The 19,902-nt window shown below is 53.9% G+C and overlaps 2 protein-coding genes across 5 annotated transcripts in view; one reads left to right on the forward strand and one right to left on the reverse strand.

Moving 5' to 3' along the window:
• LOC100077928 (low-density lipoprotein receptor-related protein 2-like) overlaps positions 1-12,624 on the forward strand; it is a 36,848-nt gene extending 24,224 nt beyond the window's left edge. For 3 of the 4 annotated variants that reach the window (XM_029074334.2, XM_039913368.1, XM_039913367.1), the window contains 13 exons: positions 330-516; positions 827-1,042; positions 1,848-2,028; positions 3,879-4,083; positions 4,196-4,360; positions 5,055-5,255; positions 6,034-6,580; positions 7,247-7,378; positions 8,052-8,162; positions 8,945-9,178; positions 10,325-10,811; positions 11,681-11,795; positions 12,543-12,614. In XM_029074334.2, coding sequence (XP_028930167.1) covers positions 330-516; positions 827-1,042; positions 1,848-2,028; positions 3,879-4,083; positions 4,196-4,360; positions 5,055-5,255; positions 6,034-6,580; positions 7,247-7,378; positions 8,052-8,162; positions 8,945-9,178; positions 10,325-10,811; positions 11,681-11,795; positions 12,543-12,566 — 2,805 coding nt within the window. In that variant the 3' untranslated portion in view covers positions 12,567-12,614. Of the gene's footprint in view, positions 1-329; positions 517-826; positions 1,043-1,847; positions 2,029-3,878; positions 4,084-4,195; positions 4,361-5,054; positions 5,256-6,033; positions 6,581-7,246; positions 7,379-8,051; positions 8,163-8,944; positions 9,179-10,324; positions 10,812-11,680; positions 11,796-12,542 lie in introns of all 4 variants that reach the window. The other variant, XM_039913366.1, reaches the window with a different exon arrangement.
• A 4,787-nt stretch (positions 12,625-17,411) lies between these two features.
• CLDN23 (claudin 23) lies at positions 17,412-19,095 on the reverse strand. The gene has a single exon (XM_029073783.2). The coding sequence runs from the start codon at positions 18,788-18,790 to the stop codon at positions 17,915-17,917; it is 876 nt and encodes a 291-aa protein (XP_028929616.1). The 5' UTR covers positions 18,791-19,095; the 3' UTR covers positions 17,412-17,914.
• Between the last annotated feature and the right edge of the window lie 807 nt (positions 19,096-19,902).

Raw genomic sequence — 19,902 nt, forward strand, 5'->3', positions numbered from 1 at the left:
GAACAATGCTTGACACATAGTAAGTGCTCCACTATATAGATTAGGAAAGAATGGGCTCCTTGAAGGTAAAGAGCAGCCCCCTAATTCCTCTGGGCACTGCTTCCTGATCTCTCCAAACTCACCTCCCTCCCAGCCTTCTGGACCTGTGGACATGGGCAGGCTGGATTGTACTCAGACCATCTCCTATGGGTGGTGGTGTGGGGAGAGTGGGGCAGGGATGGTAATTTTTGCTTCCCTGGGGTTTGTAGTGATGGAGCACCTCTGAACTGCAGAATGGAGGCTTAAACAGTCCCTGCTGACTTTCCCTCCCCCATCCTCACTCCCTTCAGCGTTGTGCTTGCCCAGCGGGCTTCAAGCTGAGCAGCAGTGGCCGCTCTTGCCGAGATGTCAATGAGTGTGAAGAACTGGAACCCAGACCCTGTGCCCAGACCTGCATCAACAGCGAGGGGGCTTACAGTTGCGCGTGCCACCCCGGCTACCAGCTGGAGCAGGATGGGCAGAAGTGCAAAGTGACTGGTGAGACGGGAGAGGAAGAGGAAGAAGAGGGTAGTGATTGGGGTTGGGGGAGGGGACAGTCTCCTCTTCTTCCCAAACTGAACCATCCCTGCTTCCTTAAAGCAGGATAATCACTGGGTGATGGATGCCCCTATAGATACCAGGCTAAAGCAACCTCCATCCCAAATCACTGTGTCTGCTCAAGTCTTTCCGCTTAGGGCAGGACTAAGCACTGGCCTGCTGGCCGGTGGACATACACAGACACATGTACGCGATCCCCTTGGTGGCCCGTCCTCAGAGCGAGCCCAGTGAGGGCCCGTCTTCTCTGCAGGCTCGGAGCCGGTCCTCCTGGTCGCGGTGCAGTTCAGCCTGCTGCAGCTTGGGCTGAGGAGTCGGCGGGAGGAGGTTCTGCTGCGTGACAACCACCAGAACGTCTTTGCCGTGGACTATGACTTGGAGGGCCGGAAGGTGTTCTGGACAGACCTCAAATTGGAAGCCATCAAGTGGATCAGCCTGGACACAAAGAAGAGTGGAACTGTAGTCAAGGGTCAGTGTCGGCTCTGGGCAGTACTCTACTGGCCCACTATTGGTATTGAGTACTTACTGTAAGAAGAATGCTATATTAAATTTTTGGGAGAGTACAGTACAAGAGAGTAGATAAACAATAGAGTAGGCACTTGTCAGAGATGCCCTCAGACTGTAGAAGTCCACTTGGTGCCAAGGCACTTGTTCACAGTGTGGTTTCCAGAGGGCTGAGCTTCCCCTCCCAGGTATGTAAAATCTGTCCTCTGATCCAGATCACAAGTGCAAAGCTCCTGACTCCTGAGTACTCTTATATCTGACCCATAGGAAGTGCTTAATGGGTCACTGCTTTTGTTTAATCTTTCCTTATGTTTGTGACCAGTCCCTATTTCTCACACCTCTGCCTCATCTTGCTGATTGTGAGTCCTTTGCAGGCAGGGACCCTTGTTTAATGGTCATTTGTGTATCTTTCCAGTGCTTAGAATAGAGTTCTGCATACAGGAGCTACAGTACCATTCTTCCTCCTCCTCCTCCTCCTCCTCCTCCCCCGCTTCCCATTCTCCATCCGAGTTATGGGGGTAGGGGCAAGGTGGTGATGGTGCTGGGCCATTCCCATAGGAACCAAAGTGGAATAGCTGAATTATCTTCTCCACTGGCCTGTCCCTGGCCGCCTAACCTGCCCCACATTACCAGTCACCTCACCCAAAGCCCCTGGGGTCTAGACTGCAAGCTCTTTGTGTCCAGGGAATGTATCTACCAACTCTGTTGTATTTTCCTAAGCGCTTAGTACAGTGATCCACACTCACTAAATACCACCAATTTACCTTCAGGCACGAAGCCAGACTGTATCGCCACCGACTGGGTAGGGAGAAACCTCTACTGGACAGAGGGCCAGGCTGGCCGCATCCTCGCCAACCCGCTGCAAGCTACCTGGAGGGGCAAGACAGAGTATACGGTGGTCCTGGATGGGCTGCACCAGCCCCGAGCTCTGGCTGTGGCACCGCGCAGCGGGTAAGACTGGGAGACACAATCTGCTTGAGCTGCTCCGTCCCAGCTCTACCCTTCCCAGAAGACTACAACCCCACTGTAATAATGGTGATGATGGTACTTGTTTAGTGTTTACTGTGTGCCAAATACCATTCTAAGCATGGGGGTGGATACAAGATAATTGGGTTGGACACAGTCTCTGTCCCATATGGTACTCACAATCTAAATGGGAAAGAGTATTAATCATATTTATGGAGCACTTATGTGCAGAACATTGTACTAAGCACTTGGGAGAGTACACTACAACAGAATTAGCACTTATTTCCTGCCCATAATGAGCTTAGTCTAGAGGGGGAGACAGACCATATGAACAGATAACTGATAACATAAAAATATGTACATAAGTGTGGTGGGGTGAGTAGGACTTAATCCCCAGTTTGCAGATGAGGAAACTGAGGCACAGAGATTTGAAGTGACTTGCCCAAAGCCACACAGCAGACCAATGGAGGAGCTGGGATTAGAACCCAGATCCTCTGACTCCCAGGCTGGTGCTCGTTCCCCTAGACCATGCTGCTTCTCTAACAGCCTTGCTTGCCACTCACTGTTTCATAAGACCTGCCCAACTCTGGCAGCTTAGCCTCTCATTTGCTGCTTCAGGTAAGAACTGTCTCTTGGGAACCGACCCCATAGTACTGGAACAGTCAAGTTCACTCTCTAAGGACAAGACTGTTCCTCTGTTCGGTGACAATAATGATGATGGTATTTCTTAAGCACTTACAATGTTCCAAACACTGTTCTAAGGGCTGGGGTAGTTCTACATGGGGCTCAGTCTTTATCCCCATTTTATAGATGAGGTATGAGGCACAGAGAAGTGAAGTGACTTGCCCAAAGTCACACAACCGATAAGTGGCAGAACTGGGATTAGAACCCATGACCTGACTCCCAAGCCTGTGCTCTTTCCACTAAGCCATGCTGCTTCTCCCTCCCTGTCCTAAGGTTCTCTTTTTAGTCTGGGGGATGGAGGAGTGTCACTGATGAATCTCCCTGACCTGCCCAGGCCAAGGGCCCCAGCTTCTGGGCCCGCCACAAGAATCAGTTAAAACAATCAATCATATTTACTGAACGCTTACTGTGTGCAGAGCACTGTAACAAGTGCTTGGGAGAGGACAGTGTAAGAGTTAATAGACACATTCCCTCCCCACAATGAGCTTAGTCTTGAGGGGGAGACAGACATTAATATAAACTCTAAGTGTAAACCAGTCCTTTCCACTCTCAGAAACCCTGACGTTTCAGTTGCCTTCACTGCAGTCTCCCCTTGCTAGGAACCTCAGGTGCCAAGTACCCTCTGCCTTGCCCGGCACCAAGCAGTCATGTCCTTCACCCCTGTCTCTCAGCCAAGACACCAGTGGGGGAGAACTCTTTAGTTACCTGGAGTTCCTAACAGGCTGCTAGGAGTCAGTGAACTCCATGACTTGAAGCAAGTGATGGTGGCCCTCCTCTCCTACAGTCTTGCCCAACATCCCCACCCTATTAGACATCTGATGACATCCCACAATCTGGGGCCCAGTCATCTCTTCCCCTGCCTACCAAAAAAAAACTGGTGGCTTCTGCTGAGTACCTTCTGTGTGTGGAGTGCTGTACTAAGCACCTGGGAGACAGTACAGTAGAGCTAGTAAGCCCAATCCCTGCCCTCAGGCAGATGACAGTTTGTCTGCAGGTCTCCTAAGGGAGGAGGATGTATTTCCAGCACCTCCTGAGTGACTGTAAAGGGCAGAGAGTGTCTGACAGCCTCCCGGGGTGGAAATCACCAGACTGCTCCACCTAGAGGCAGGACCACAGGCACAGACGTTGTGTTAACTGTTGCATTCCCACAGGCTGATGTTCTGGTCTGAAACTGGCAGCGGTGATGCACAGATCAAACAAGCTGGGCTGGATGGCAGCGGCACCAAGGTCCTCATTAGCCAAGGCCTTGGCTGGCCCATCGACCTGGCCCTGGACCCCTCCAGCTGGAAGATATTCTGGGCCGATGAAAAGCTGCACTCCATTGGCTCTGTTAGTCTGGATGGCACTGGCATCCGGGTCAGTCCCTTTCCCTTCCTCTCTCCCTCCCTCCTCTCTTCCCCTCCTTCCCTGTGCCTGGGGTTCCTCTCCCTGATGGCCTGGTGCTCTTCTGCTCCCCTTCCTCCTCCAGGTGCTCCAACTGGACCAAATCCAGAGCCCTTATTCGCTCACCGTGTTTGAAAATGAAATCTACTGGTCAGACATGAAGGCACGAGCTGTGCAGCGGGTCAGAAGCCTGACTGGCAAGAACAGGACAGTCCTCCTCAAGCGGCACGGACAGCCTTATGGCCTGAAGGTCTCTCTCCCTATTCCTGGCCTGGTTCCCATCTGGGGCTTCCTGAACTGACCACTTGAAGACCCTCTTGAAATTCCACCCTCCCTACCAACCTCCTGTATCCCCATCCTGTAGCCAATGGCCTTCTCCAGCCCCTGGGCTCTCACCCACCCTCAGTCCTCTAGACTCTGTCCCTTCAGTTATTTACTCTGAACACACTGTTTGAATATTGCTTGGCCCACCTCCCTCTTTAACGTGAAGCTCTTTGTGGACAGGAAATGTCTCATGTTTCTGTTTTACTTTACCAAGTGCTCAGTACAGATCCCAGCCTCTGACTAAAAAATCATATTCAGGTCTGACTGAAACAAGTCATATTCAGTTCTTCAGAGTCCCTCCCTCCCATGCTCTGCTCCATTTCCCCTTCTACTTGAGCTCAATTACTTTTTAGCTGTTATCTTCAACTCCCATGACCTATACTGAGTGCCCATTGGGTGCAAGGCATTGTACTGAGTACTTGGAAAAGAAAGGAAGCAAACATGTTCCTGACCCACTAGGAGCTCCTCCTCCCGATTCAGCTGGGACATCTGGATAGCCTCTTTTGAGGGTGGGAGATTCTGCTGTTTCTCCCCTCCCTCCCCCCTGCCCACCCCTTTTGCTTCTCTTGATGGTCTCCTGCTCCTCTCCATGGCCCACTAATATCTGTGTTTCAACCCAGATCATGCATGAAGTTCTTCAGCCCAAGTCCCCCAACCCCTGCCTGGACCTGGGCTGCTCACACATGTGCCTGCTCAGTCCCCGGGCCCAGGGTTCCTGTCACTGCCCTGTGGGGCTACTGCTGGCTGCCGATGGGTTACACTGCATCTCGCTGAAGGAGTCAGCCTTCCTGTTCCTTGTCTCCTCGTCCTTAGTGACTCAGGTACTGCTGCCCGGGCAGGCAGGGATGGGGCTTGGTCTGCTCTGAGCCTTGGCTTCAGGCATCCCCTGCCCTGGGGTGGGAACAGAGTGGCCAGGGGAGAGGTGACCCAAACCAGACCCTTATCACTTCCCAGGGAAAACCCAGACCATGAGCAGAACCAACTAAGTCTTATCCTAGAGTGGGGAGGAGACTCACTGACTTGGCAGGCATGGGGACAGGGGCATACCATACTGGGTCAGAGCCCAGCAAAACCTCCCTCTGGAGAAGAATGGTCAGGATCCTGTCACCGCTGTCCAGTCTGGCCCTCCAGGACCAGGCAGAGCACAGAGCACTGACTTATGTGACGAGCTCCCTGTGGCCCTCATTCCTGCTCCACTGCTGGTGATTTAAGGTTAGTCCTGGCACAGCTGGCACTCCTCCCAGCTGGCAGCTTTCTGCTGTGGCCTTGCTTGCATTCAAGCAGCTTGTGGAACTATTGTTATTACTACTATGATGTGCTTACTGTGTGTCTGGTGTTGGGAGAGATGCAGGATAATCAGGCTGAGCTCCCTCCCTGTTCCACCCAGTACTCTCCACCTAAGAGAAAGAGAGAAAATAGGTGTCATCTCACTTTTGCAGAATGTCTATGGCCAAGGTCACCTAGTGGGCAGGGGAGAGCTGGGACTAGAACCTAGATCTCCTGTCTCCAAGCTCTTCCCACTAGGCCAGGCTGCCTGTACTGGAATCTGGGGTCAATGAGATGCCATGGGCCCAAGGCTAACTCATGTCTCCCGCCCAGGTGTACCTGAAGAAGCTGAAGCCTGTGGCAGGCCAGGAGACTGTCCCCGAGCACCGGGTCCTCCCGTTCACAGAGCTGAACCGGCTGGTGACAGTCGACTACGAGGTGAAGCAGCAGGTCCTCTACTTCTCAGACTGGAGCAGCGGTGCCATCCGCCTGCTGAGGCTGAGCGAGTCGGCACGGAAGCTGGCATGGGAGACGGTGGTGACGGTAGAGGGCACCATCGTAGCGCTGGCCCTGGATTGGCTGAGTGGCAATGTGTACTGGATTGACGGCACCCAGCCGCATATCAGCGTTGGCCGGCCTGGGGCCCAGTCCGGCCTGCCGGTGGTCTGGAAGGGCCTGACCTGTCCGTCTGAACTCGTGCTCCACCCACCCACTGCTCGCATGTGCTTCGTCGAAGGGGGCAGCCCCCAGGCCCCCAACCCCCGGATTGAATGCTGCGCCATGGACGGGAGCCGCAGGGAGGTACTGTGGCAGAGAGCCCAGGTGCCCGTGGGCCTGTCCTTCGCCGAGTCCGGCACACGCCTCTTCTGGGCTGATAGCGGTGAGTCAGCGCTGCCGTAGCGGCTCTGTTCTGGGGGTCAAACACCAGGCTGGAGTCACCTCTGGCTGACACATGCACACCACACACACACAGATGCATATGTGCATAAGCCATCTTGCATTCTTAAGTAACATCACTGACAGTGACACTCCTCAAGGTGTATGTGTGGCTGAAAAACTGAAGGAAGATACCCAGGCCCACCACAGTGTGTGCTCACACATACTTTGTCCCCTTGTGTAGGTTGCTTGTCATACATGACACTGTCTCTGCTTTTGCCTCTCTGTACTAGGAATAGTCTTAACAGTTATTAAGCACTCACTATGTGTATCCCACTGTTCTAAAGGCTGAATTCCTGGGCCCAGGAATGATGGGGGTCGCGGGGGAGGTTGTTTGTGGTGGGTGGGAGGGGTGTCCTGGGAGCTTGGGTTACAGGCAAAGTGGCTGTGATAAGGAGGCCATAAGCCAATCCCCCCCACCTCGATCTTGACACAGCTTCCATCCAAGCTCTTGGGTCTGGACCCCAACGGCTTGAACTGGTGTGTGAGAACAAACCTCAGGAGGAAGACATCCTTCACCCCAAGCTGTAATGCTGCAGAAAGCCCCCTGTCAGGTGGGCTGTCACCTGCTATGGCCCCAGCTAAGGGCACCTAACCTCTCATCCTCCAGGAAGAGGAGTTATAGAGAGCGTTCAACGAGATGGCACTGGCTACCGCGTGGACCGTCAAGGACTACGGGGCCTGCAGCTCTTCACCGTCGGGGAGGGCATGATGTTCTGGACCATGGCTGACATTGACGGTGGTATGTGGTGGCATGGTCTGGGGCCCCAGGCACATGCATGTCCTTAACTTTGTTTCCTTGAAGGCACCAGACCTCTCACCCTAGGGATGTGAGAGGTCTGGATACTGGACAGCATCCTAAACAGATACACAGCTGTTTCCTTATCAAGGTTTGCATCCCTTGGGCCTCCAAATCAGGCTATGACCCAAAGCAGCTTCTGACATGACCCCTGACTTCTATGCATTTACTGCTGTTCCTAGGACCCTGATTCAAATCTAGCTCTGGGCAAGGAAGCAGTGTTTGGCTGAAAACTTTGTTCCCCAGTGGGTTGGGGATAAGGTGTGGGAAAAGCAGGACTGGAACCAGACCCCAAAATACTCACTTGGCTTTCTCTAAGGGGTCTGAAACACAACTCTGTTCCAATGGTCACTACTAAGCTAGAGAATCTCAAGTCAGACGGACTAGCGGGACCCCTCAGTACGTGAGTAGACTTAGCACACAATGGATCATCACTGGGAACTGTGCCATCTGTTGGCAAAATCCCTGGAGTTGTGGCTAAGACCCTGCCAACAGGCGAACAGGAATTGCTGAGCCGAAAACCTGCTGGATCTCCCTTTCCTGGGAATGACCAGCCTTGGTGTGTTTATCATGGAGCAGCTGACAAAGTTTGTTCTTGGTCTTCCCCCGCCTCTAGGCCAGAAAACTAAAGTCTGGTATAGCAAGATGGGGCGATCAGAAGACTGGTGGTTCCAGGTGGACCAGAAGATTGTGGCTTTGAAAACTTACAGCGCATTCAGCCAGCAGGGTGAGTTAACTGGGGAGAAGAAAATCAGGGTTTGAGGGGCAGGTGAGAGCCTCCGTGCTCTGGCACTGGGCAGCCGGCACCAGATCCTCCCATTAGGGGTAGGGGCTTCTCTAACTGCTCCCCCAGTCAAGCGCTGCTGGTGATCTGGTCCACTTCTGCCACCCCACTAGATGCTCCAGTGGATTCCCTTTTAGGGACCTCAGGGCCTCAATGGTCCAGGTGGCACCTAAAGCCACTAGACTGTCACATACAGGGCTCATAGTCTAAGGGGGAGGGAGAGGAGAACTTTAATCCCATTTTACAGAGGAAATCTAAAGGCCAGAGAGGTTCAGTAATTTGCCCAAAGCCACACAGCTGGCAAGTGGTCCAGCCAGAACTAGAAGCCTGGTTTTCTGACACCCAGACCTGTGTTCATACCACTGGGCCCTATTGCCTCCCCTTCACTTTCTGGAGGGGTCTGTTGGCCTTCATCTTCTCCCCCTACACCTCCTCCCATCCCCACACCTGCACTCTGACATCTGGGAGCAAGACACTGTCCAGTTCAAATGTGCTGGCTGGACTTCTGGAAGCCATCTTTGAGGGATAGTGTTTATCTTCTCAGCAGGTGGCTGTTCTGGTGTCTGAGGGCTCCAGTGACTGAGTGAGCAGACTTAGCCATACAGCCCTCCCATCAGGGAGGTGACTTCCTCCACCCACTCCATGGGAGGAGCAGCACTGGGGTCCCAGGTGGTGACCAGCCACGTGGGGCAGCAGCAGATCCTGGTCTCCCCTTCCATTTGCAGGCAGGAATGCCTGCTCCAAGGACAACGGGGGCTGTAGCTACATCTGCCTGCCCAACCCTGAGGGGAAGACCTGCAAGTGCCCCGCTGGCTACTACGTGACTGGGGTTAGCTGTGCAAAAGCGGTCCAGTGCCCAGCTCCCTCCCAACCCTGCAAGGATGGACGCACGTGTGTCTCCCCCAGCCAAATGTGCAATGGTCAGGCCGACTGCCCGGATGGGTCTGATGAGACAAACTGTGAGTACCCCTCTTCCCCTCCCTTAGTCGGGTGCTAATAGCGAGACCAGAGATTCTGGGCTGGGGTTAACATGGATCTCCCTTGAGGAAGCAGCCCAGCTGCTGGCCTGCTGTTGGATTGGGTTGCGTTGCTTCCCCCCATCTTGTGTGTCTGGTGTCCCTCCAACCGTAATAGTAATTGTGATATTTGCCAAGCACTAGGGTAGATACAATACAATCAGATCAAACAGTCCCTGGTACACACTGGACTCATGGTCTAACAGGGAGGGAGGACAGGTATCTAAGTCCCCTTTTTACAGGTAAGGAAACTGAGGCATAAAGGAGTGAAGGGACTTACCCTAAGGGCCCACAACAGGCAAATGGCAGAGCTAGAATTGGAAACCACCTCAGCTTTGGGCCTAGCCTAAGTCTGAGTGCAAGGGTCCAAGGTCACTCCTAGTAGGAAACTGACCGTTCTCTTTATCACCCCCTAGTGAATTGTGCCGGGGGCTCTGGGAAAGCCCAGGCTAGGACTCTGAGCCTCTGCGGGGTCAAGATGGCCAATCTCAGCTGACTCCTTCCTCCTCAAAAATCAGCCTCTTTCTTGCCACCAGAGCTTGCCCTTGTGGGTCCTGGGGTAACCCCTCACTGAAAGCCTCCCAGCCTATCGGAGCTCAGCTTGCTGTGGCAACCCATGCCTCATTCAGCCAGGCTCCACTCTGCAGCTGGCCTTCACTGTCCTGACCACCCAGCACTGCCTCAGCAGTGTGCAAACCCATGTTGTTGGACTTTACATTATCTCAAAATATCATCCTCCTAATAGAGATGGTGTCCAATAATTAACCAGTTGTATTTCTGCACCTACTCTGTGTGCAGAATACTATACTTGATGCTTGGGTGATTCACTGAGGTTAGTAGACTTGAGAAATTTGGAAAGAGACCAAATCACCCCGTTAGTGGAAGCTTCTCCTGGGCAGAAACTTTAACACTTGCAAATCTTGTACTTCCCAAGAGTTCAGTCAAAGCTCTGGCAGCCATAGCAGCTCAGGAACACTCTCACTCCAGGCTGAGCAGACTCTAAAGGACTCTGCCTCTTGGATTCCAGCAGATCCTGGGGTGCAGCAGTGGTGGGGGCTGCCATGCTGAGTCTGGGATTTTCTTCCACAGGCCTGTACTCAGGGAGCCCCAGTTCAACAGCAGCCCCTCTTGGTGAGCTGGAGACCGGAAAAAGAGCAACACCAGCGTCCGTCCCAGTGACTCCCAGGAGATGGGCCAAGACAGGCACCTTCCGTCCCACAGCAACCAAATACAGTGCAGGACGGGCCCCAACCACGCTGTCCCGTGGAGTTATCCAGACACTGGCAGGGCCATCCACCAAGGATTCCTCTGGGTGGGGGGGTGCCGGAGAGGTGGGGCACCCACCCTGCAGCAGTGAAGCCTGCAGTGGGAGAGGGATCTGTGTGATGGAGGGGCAGCACAGGAAATGCAACTGTGAGCTGGGCTACAGTGGGGATTTCTGTGAGGAAGAGGTGGCGACGGCAGCAGCCAGACCACAGCCTGGACACGTAGTCCTGGGCATCATTGTAGCCTTGTCTGTCCTTGCCATCATCGGGGGACCTCTTCTCTACATCAGAAGGCAAAACCAACTCAAACGGTGAGTCTGTCCTGGGTGGAGAGTCGAGACTTAAGTTCTCTGGAACTCTGGCAGCACTCCACATCTAGGGCTGACCTGGGACCCCTCGAGTCCAGGTTTTTGAGGGCCCTTCTGGCTAGATGAACACGTTCATGAACATCTGGCCTCTAGCTTGAGCAGCTCAGCCCCCAACCCCAGCAAGCCTCCACTCAACCATGCTTCTTTGCCTTCTCTCACCATGGGTAGTTGAATCTTTCACATGGTTAGTTGTCCGAATTAGTTACTGATGCACTTGCAGGGCCCTTTACCTTTGCTCTCTCAAGACTACTGCTGTAGCCAATCCATTACTTCACCCCATCCTTCCCAGTGGATCTGGAAGTAGAAGCAGTGCTCAACGCCTTCTTCTCCCCCCCCCCCCAACAACACACACACACACACACACACACACCCCACACCACACCCCCCATCTTCCCTGAAAGATGCTCAGCCCTCCAATTTGGTCCCAGTGCCCAATCCAGCAATGCTGTGAGATCCCACCCCATGTGGCTCAGCTCCCCCAGCCTCCGCTCTCTTCCTTGAACTTTACTTGCCCACTAGCTTGGAGGCTTGGGAGCTATGCTAATTCAGGGGCAAGCACCATCAACCCCAGAGGGCTGTTCCAATTCACCCAGACCCTGGATGCAGCCTCTCTACAGAAAGAGGGAAAACCTCTGAGGCTTGTCTCCAGACAGGGGTCGGCTAGAGTGGCGGAATAATTGAACAAACCACAACTGCTTAGCCCTATGGTTTGTTAAACTCTGGTCCCACAGAGTCCAAACCCCCTGAACCTAAGTTGAGGTAGTAGATCATCCCTCCCTGCTGCCTATTAACTCTGCCTCCTTTGAATCTAGAACATCAAGCACCGGGTCCTCCAGAATCCTGACCAACTACAGGATCAGTGAACAGGAAGAAGAGACCCTTGTGAGTAGTGAAACGTTTGTCAATGAAGCCTATGATGAAAAACAGGTGCGTAAAGGTTTGAGCTGGTGGGAGAGAGGGAGAGAGGAGACCCACTGGTCCCAGGATGCAGTTCTGAGTCTGCCCGGCCCACTGACTGGGCCAGCAATTGGTGGAAATGGAGCTGAGACCATGAGAATGGTAAACTCCTTGAGGGCAGGGCAGTATTTTAGCTCTCGTGCCCACCTTGTCCTGATGCCCTTGGGGATTTTCAGGTGTCCTGGGCACTGGACTCTTCACTGCAGGGTGATGGGGTTTGAGGATATCTTGGGCAAAAAGGAGTGAGGACCTTCAGGGCTTCCACATCAGTACAAGTCCCTGCCTTCCAGCCTCTTGGCCAGTGATGGCTGAAGGGGAAGTGATTTTATTGCACACACTAGCCAGGAGTCCCAAGTCCTGCCCTCTGCCCCTGACCTTTGCAAACCTCACACTGACCCCTCTCTCCTCTTAGGGTGAGTGGGAAGGGAGGAGAGAACCGGTCTAAAGTTGACAGGGAAATGAAATCCCCACCTCTATTGCTAAAGAAACCAGGTGGGCACCTGTCAGACATACGGAGCTGGGCTATGGGCAGTTGCTGCCCACTTTTTGGTCACCTTAACAACTTCTGGGTGATTCACAGCTCCCAAGGGGGCTTCCCCCTGGAAACAGGGAGAGTGGGCAAGCAAGCTGGAGAGGGGAGCAGAAGCAGTGTTTTGTGGAGACATAACACACGTGTGCGTGCAGGTGAATTAATGGCATCCCTCTGTCTCCCAACAGGAGCTGACAGGAGCTGTGTCCTAAATAGCTCAACCTGGAATTCAATATTTCAATAAAACAAATGCATAGATCTGTGTCTGCCTCCTCAGTGAGTGAAGAGCCAAAGCTGAGCACAGAGCTTTTGGCTCAGTTTGCCATGGGCAGGGGGAGATGGATGGGGGATTTGGGAGTGGGTGACTGGAGCTCTGCATGAACAGTTCAGGACCAGCTGGTGGCATCTTGTGCCCTAGGCTTGCTTGGTGAGGCTAAAGCTGGTTGGTGAGAAGCATGGACACTGCCAGTACCAGTGGGACTTTACTGATCAAGTCACTGATCACCCACACACTCACCCTGTGGGAGGCAAACCCACTGCAGCTCTAGCACAAAGGTCCCAGGTCTGCACCCCACCCTCTGCACCTACTAACTATGCCTATCCCAGTGGGCAAGGGGAAACAGATGTGTTCACAGCACATTGGCTGTTTGCTGGCAGCTTCTTTCAGTGAGTCAAGCTTGCCCCCTCCTTCCTTTTCTTTGCTTCTCACCTTCTACAACTGAGCCCACACACTTTATTCCTCTACTGCTAACCTCTCAGTGCGCCTCGATCTTGTCTGTCTTTCCATCGATTCCTCACCCACATACTGCCTCTGGCCTGGAACACTCTCCCTCCTCAAATCCAACAATTAGTCTCTGCCCCGCCAACCCCTTAAAGCCTATTAAAGCCATGTGCACATTTTCTCCAAGAGGACTTCCCAGACTAAGCTCCTCTATTCTTCCATTCCCTTCTGAGTAGCCCTGACTTACTCCCTTGGTTCCTGTTCCCTTGGTTCTCCTGAGCCACTATCTCAGCCCCACAGCACTTATGTACATATTTATAATTTATTTGTATTGATATCTGTCTTCCCCAATCTAGACTACAAACTTGTTATGGGCAGAGATTGTGTATGTTTATTGTGGTACTGTACTCGCCCAAGTGCTCTGGGCAGAGCACTGTACTAAGTGCTCAAATACTATTGAAGGAATGAGGTGACTTGCCCAAAGCTTCATAGCATACAAGTGGAAGAGCTGGACTTAGAATCCAGGTCCTTCTGACTCCCAGGCTGGTGCTCTGTCCACTTGACCAAGCTGGTTGAGTGCTTATCGGGTGCAGAGCACTCTACTAAGCATTTAAGCTCTTGCCAGAGAGGCCAAGGGCAGCACCAAGAAGCTGCATTGTCATTGGACATTTGATTTCCACAAGAGCAATTTTCAAATTTGGCCTTGTTGTCAGTGGTAATAATAATGTTGGTATCTGTTAAGCGCTTACTATGGGCCGAGCACTGTTCTAAGCGCTGGGGTAGACACAGGGGAATCAGGTTCTCCCATGTGGGGCTCACAGTTTTAATCCCCATTTTACAGATGAGGTAACTGAGGCATCGAGAAGTGAAGTGACTTGCCCAAAGTCACACAGCTGATGAGTGGCCGAGCTGGGATTCGAACCCGTGACCTCTGACTCCAAAGCCCATGCGCTTTCCACTGAGCCATGCTGCTTCTCAGTGGTGTGAGATCAAGGGTGCAGGGATGCTGCTGGCACATACAATGACTTTTATATTGTTTGAATACCTACTCTTTCCAGGAGGGAGAGCCCCAGACTCCAAACCTGGCCCTGGCACACCTGCAGATACTACTCTGCCTAATACCTCTCTAGGCTTTCCCTAACTAATGGTTCTTCTCTTGCCCTCCCACCACCCCCTGTCAAGACAGCATTTCCACATCTTCCCCCCACACCTCACCCTGTCCCGCTAACTCCCATGTAGCCTAAATGTATCTTTAAACTCTACTCCCCTGCTAGATTGTAAGCTCTTAATTCTATTTTACACTTCCAGGTGCTCAGTATAGTGCTCTGTACCTACTATGGATTGACCCTTGCAAGTGAGAAGCAGAATGGCTTTGTGGAATGAGCACAGACCTGGGTCTCAGAGAACATAGGTTTTAATCCTGACTCTACCAATTGTCTCCTGTATGACCTTGAACAAGTCACTTAACTCCCCTGTGACTCCATTATCCAATCAGTTGTATTTGAGGGCTTACCATGTGCACAGCACTGTACTCTAAACGTGGGGGTGAGTACATCTTTAAAATGGGGATTGACTGAGAACCCTATGTGGGACGGGCTGTGATCAACCACATTATCTTGTATCTACCCCACCATTTAGTACAGTATCTGGCATATAGTATAGCTTAGAACTGTGCTCTGCACATAGTAAGTGCTTAACAAATACCAACATTATTATAGCATTTAAATACTATAAAAGAGTGGAATGTGCTTTCTAGTCAAGGAGGTGAGAAGGATGTGGTTAAAGTGGATATACATGAACAATAGTCAAGTCTTTTGTGAGAGGTAAAGTACAGAACTCCCATGGCTCGGGTGAGGAGGGGTTGTGTGCACCGATCTGCTCTGAGGCTCTCCCTTCACGCTAGACACTCCCAATGATGCCTTATTGTCTGACAAATGAAGGCTTGTCCTTCCTAACAGACAAATACAATAAAGCCAACTTCCTGTTTGGATACTCCACTCCTGTTGTGGTTCCTGGAGCTCTGACTAGGATTTGGGGCCTTAGAATTCTGATTATGGGGGTGACTTTTACTTCTTGAAGGGGGAGAGGGCGCTACATCTGCACCCTGCAAATGAGACGGGTTAGGGTAAAGGAGTGACAGCTTGTGGGCTGAATGGTTGTGACGCCATTGTCAATGGCTATGGGCTGGGGAGTTGGCAGATTTCCCACAGATGGCTCGCTCTCATGGAGCAAAGAGCAGTTCTTGGCCCAACACAGGAGGAGGAAGCAGGAGAGGGCGGGAGCCAGTAAAGGTCCCCTGGGGGCAGCAGGGAGGGAGGTGGCCTAGGTAAGCCATAAACCATTTCCTGTCCAAGATGGGAGGGCTGAGTTGGGAGATTGGTGCCACTGGGATCTACAGCCCACTCCGGGTTGTAGAATAGTCTGTCCTGCTCTCCCCAGGCAGACCAGGCCCCTGAGCTCTTGGAAACCATATGTGTGTCTGCTGTGCCCTGCAAGCAATCAATCAGCAGGAAGATCTCTGTGGCTGGAGCCCCAGGCCCTCTCTATTCAGTGTTCGAGAAGGTGACCTCTCCTTTCAGATTGCAGGCCAGAACTGTCTCTTGGGGTGGGTGGTGTCTGTATGCTGATCCTGCCCTGCTCACAGATGGCGGTGTTTAGATCAGGTATAAAGTTACATCAGGGTTTGCACTAGGCAAAGTTCTGGTTGTGCTGGGGCGCATTATTGCTCATGTTTCTGTGTCTGAGTTCCTGCTGCCCTCGCTGACCACCAGCACGAGTCTTCAGCTAGTAAAGACCTTGGACATGGCCTGGGTCCTGTCCTCTGTGGGCCTGGGCTCTGGGAAAGACAGGTCATGACTATCATTGACTGGATTGGGACCAGTGAGCTTGACAAAAAAGAAGGTGATATTATTGATCCTATACCCTGTTCCATTGCAGGATCGGTTCCCCAGGCCCTGCCTGGGTCGGGCTGGGTCAGGTTGAGCCCACTGTGATGCGTGACCAGCCCGGGCAGATCTCGCCGCCCTCAGAACCTCATGTTCCAGGGAGGTGCCCCCATGGCTTAAATGGCACCCACGATCACAGCCTTCCCTGCATCTGCGGGCTTCCATTCTTCACAGAAAGGGGCAAGAGATTGGAAAGCCCAACTATCCCAGGAAGGGAAGGTGGGAGACTGTGAGCCCCATGTGGGATAGGGAAGGTAAGCTTGCTGTGAGCAAGGAACCTGCCTACCAACTCAGTTGTAATAATAATAATGAATAATTATGGTGCTTATTAAGTGTTTTCTATGTGCTGAGCACCGTTCTAAGTGCTGGGGTATCTACAAGGTTATCTGTTTGGACACAGTTCCTGACTCGCATGGGGCTCATGGCATAGGTAGGAAGGAGTAGGATTTAATCTCCATGTTTCCAGATGAGGAAACTGAGGCACAGAGAAGTGAAGTGACTTGCTCAAGGTCAAACTTTCATTCATTCATTCATTCATATTTAATGAGCACTTACTGTGTGCAAAGCACTGTACTTAGCACTTGGGAGAATACAGTACAACAACGGACATAGTCTCTGCCCACAGTGAGCTACAGGGAGAAGGTAAGTGACTGAGCTAGGATTAGAAAACAGGACCTCTGACTCCCAGACCCTTGTGCTTTCCACTAGATTATGCTGCTTCTCTCCCAAGTGCTTATTATACTGCTCTGCACACAGTAAGTGCTCAATAAATACCGAATATATATCTGCAGACATCTGTAATTTATCTATTATATTTAGACTGTGAGCTTGTAGTGGGCAGGAATGTGTCTGTCTGTTGTTTTAGTGTACTCTTCCAAGCACTTAGTACAGTGCTTTGCACACAGTAAGCACTCAATAAATACAACTGAGAGAGTGAATAACTGTGAGCTCCATGTGGGACAGACTCTGTGTCCAACCTGATAAACTTGTATCTAACCCACCGCTTAGAAGAGCATGTGACACCTAGTAAGCATTTTAATACTATGATTATTATTAATTATGAAGGAAGGGGGTCCGGGAGGTGGGAGGGAGCCAATCCAACCAGGCACTTGTCCCCCTCCCTCAAGCCAGATGGACCCTCTAACCGCCCGGCCAAACACGTAGATAAGCAGCATGGCATAGAGCAGGGGCCTAGGAGACAGAAAGTCATGGGTTGAGATCACAGCTCCATCACGTGACCTTGGGCAAGTCACTTCACTTTTCAGTTACCTCATCTGTAAAATGGGAATTGGGACCGTGAGCTCCACGTGGGCCAGGGACTGTCCAACGATTGGCTTGTATCCACCCCAGTGCTTAGGACAGTGCTTGGCACATAGTAAGCGCTTAACAAATACCGTTATCATCATTTTTATTATTAAAAGCCCGACAGGTACTCGGCACATAGGTTTAAGGCAGCATCTGATCGAGTTAGATGCCAAGTTGGAGAAATCCACTGTTCAGTCACCAGAAGGCAATCCTGCAGCCATGTCATCGCTTCCTGTCTCTTTTCCATTCATTCATTCATCCAATAGTACTGAGCGCTTACTATGTGCAGAGCACTGTACTAAGCGCTTGGAATGTACAATTCGGCAACAGATAGAGACAATCCCTGCCCGATAACGGGCTCACAGTGTAAACGGGGAAGCACAAATCTTCAAAATGGAAAAAACGATGGCCAAAAAGACAAGTCCAACCCTGCGCTCCCCGTCCGTGTCGGATGGCTCGGAACCGGACCGACCCGGCCTCGGCAGACCCAAGGTGTCCGTCCACCGGTCCGGTCCGGGGCCTCCGGCAGCAGCCGGGCCGGCCGGATGGTCCGACGGAGGGAAGGTGGCCGGGCCGGGGACGCCGGGGTCTACAGGTCGGAGTCACAGGGGAGAGAGGAGGGGGCGCGCCGGTCAGGGCCTCGGCCGTCACCCTTGACGGCCTCGCCGTCCAGCACGTCCAGCGGGTTGGTGTAGGCCCGGGGCGGGGCGGGCATCCTGAAGCCGACCTTGGGACGGGAGGCCTTCTGGTCGGCGGGGCCGGGCCGGCCGACGGGCAAGGGGTGGTTCCGGCCGGAGTACGCGTTGTTCGCAGAGGGCTGGGCCCGGGGCCACCCCGGGGCCTCGCCACCGGCCGCGCCCCGGGCCGGGCCGGGCAGTGGGGCTCTGAGGCTTGGGCGCCGACACTTCTCGCAGCAGCGGGCGAGGCTGAGCGCCAGGGAGAAGCCCCCCAGGATCAGCAGGCAGCTGCCCAGGTAGCCCAGCACCAGGCTGTAGCCGACCCCCACGGTCAGCGGGCCCGGCGGGAGGGGCAGCACGGCCCCGTCCCTTAGGACGTGGCTGTACCAGGCTACGGGGACCAGGCCCAGTAGGCCCGAGGCCGCGAGCAGTAACCCCGCGACGCCCGCCAGCGCCCAGTGCGGCCGGTCCCTCCAGCATCGCACGCCCAGGGTGGCGACCAGCAGCCCGCCCAGCGTAGCCACCAGGGAGGTGACCGTGAGCGCCCGGGCCGCCCGCACCGGCGCCGCCGAGAAGTAGGCCCACTCGTCCGGGACCTGGCACTGGCGCTCCCGGCTGCTGCCCTCCAGGCAGATGGTCCACAGCCCCTGGTACATCACCGTGTCCACCGGCTTGTCCAAGAAGCCGGACAGCTGGCGCCAGCCGGGGGCCAGCGTGCCGGTCAGCGTGAAGAGCAGGCCGCAGGGGGCCAGCACCAGCCCCAGGATCATCGCCGTCGGGGTCCTCATGGCGGGTCAGGGGGCAGAGAGGCCGGACGGCCGCTGGGTTAGGGTCCGGCCTCCGCTCAGGTCTCCGCCCTCGGCCCGGCGGCCCCCGGCCCGCTGACCCCCGGCCCGCTGTCCGGCTCTCTGGGCGCCGAGGGCCAGGCCCCGCGGGCCCCGGCTCCCATCCCCAACGCGGGGGTCTGGGTCGGGCCGGTCCAGCGACGGGTGGGACCGGTCCTGCCGGCAGCCCGGCTCTGGCCGGCCGTGTCCGCCGTCCCTCCGGAGCCCGGGAGCTCCCTCCGGACGGCCGCCAGCGAAACCAGCTCCCGGGCGGGGCCGATCGAAACTAGGACCGTGCATGACCCGAGAGGCAGAGGCCCAGCCCCAGGAGGCGGGGGGAGGGGGAGGGGGAGAGGGAAAGGGGAGGGAGGAGGAGGAAGGGGGGGGTTGACAGGGTCATCCAGAAAGGGGGAGGGGCCGGCAGGTGCACGCAGGAGTGGGGAGGGGCCGGCAGGTGCACGCAGGAAGGCAGAGGGAGGGCCCGCAGGGACACCCAGGAGCGGGGAGGGGACGGGGTTAGGCATTCTTTCATTCATTCAGTAGTATTTATTGAGGGCTTACTCTGTGCAGAGCACTGTACTAAGCGCTTGGAAAGTACAATAGAGCAATAGACACCATCCCTGCCCACAACGGACTCAGAGTCTAGAAGGGGGGAGTTGGACATCTACACCACTAAACAGGCATCGATATAAATAAATAGAATTATAGATACATGCGCAGTGTATGGCCCATAGCAAGCGCTTAAATACCATTATCATTATTATATACATAAGTGCTTTGAGGCAGGGAGTGGGGGAAGAGCAAAGGGAGCAAGACAGGGTGACGCGGAAGGGAGGGGGAACGCTGGCGGAGACCAAACCCCCCGTGTCGTGGGGCTGCTGGGGACATCTTTGCTGAGCGCTCCCCGGGATTCCCCCTCCCCCCCCGGTTTGTGCGGGTCAGGGGTCCAGGTCCGCCGGGCTCTGGCTTCCTGCCACCACACGACGCTGGTGTTGGGAGGGAGCCGAAGTTCTAGGCCAGTGCGGCCTTGCTGACAAACCAGAAAATCGCAACTTTCCCAGGAAACGCTCGGTTCA

Source organism: Ornithorhynchus anatinus, chromosome 10 (genome assembly GCF_004115215.2).
Source record: "Ornithorhynchus anatinus isolate Pmale09 chromosome 10, mOrnAna1.pri.v4, whole genome shotgun sequence".
Classification (NCBI taxonomy): Eukaryota; Metazoa; Chordata; class Mammalia; order Monotremata; family Ornithorhynchidae; genus Ornithorhynchus; species Ornithorhynchus anatinus.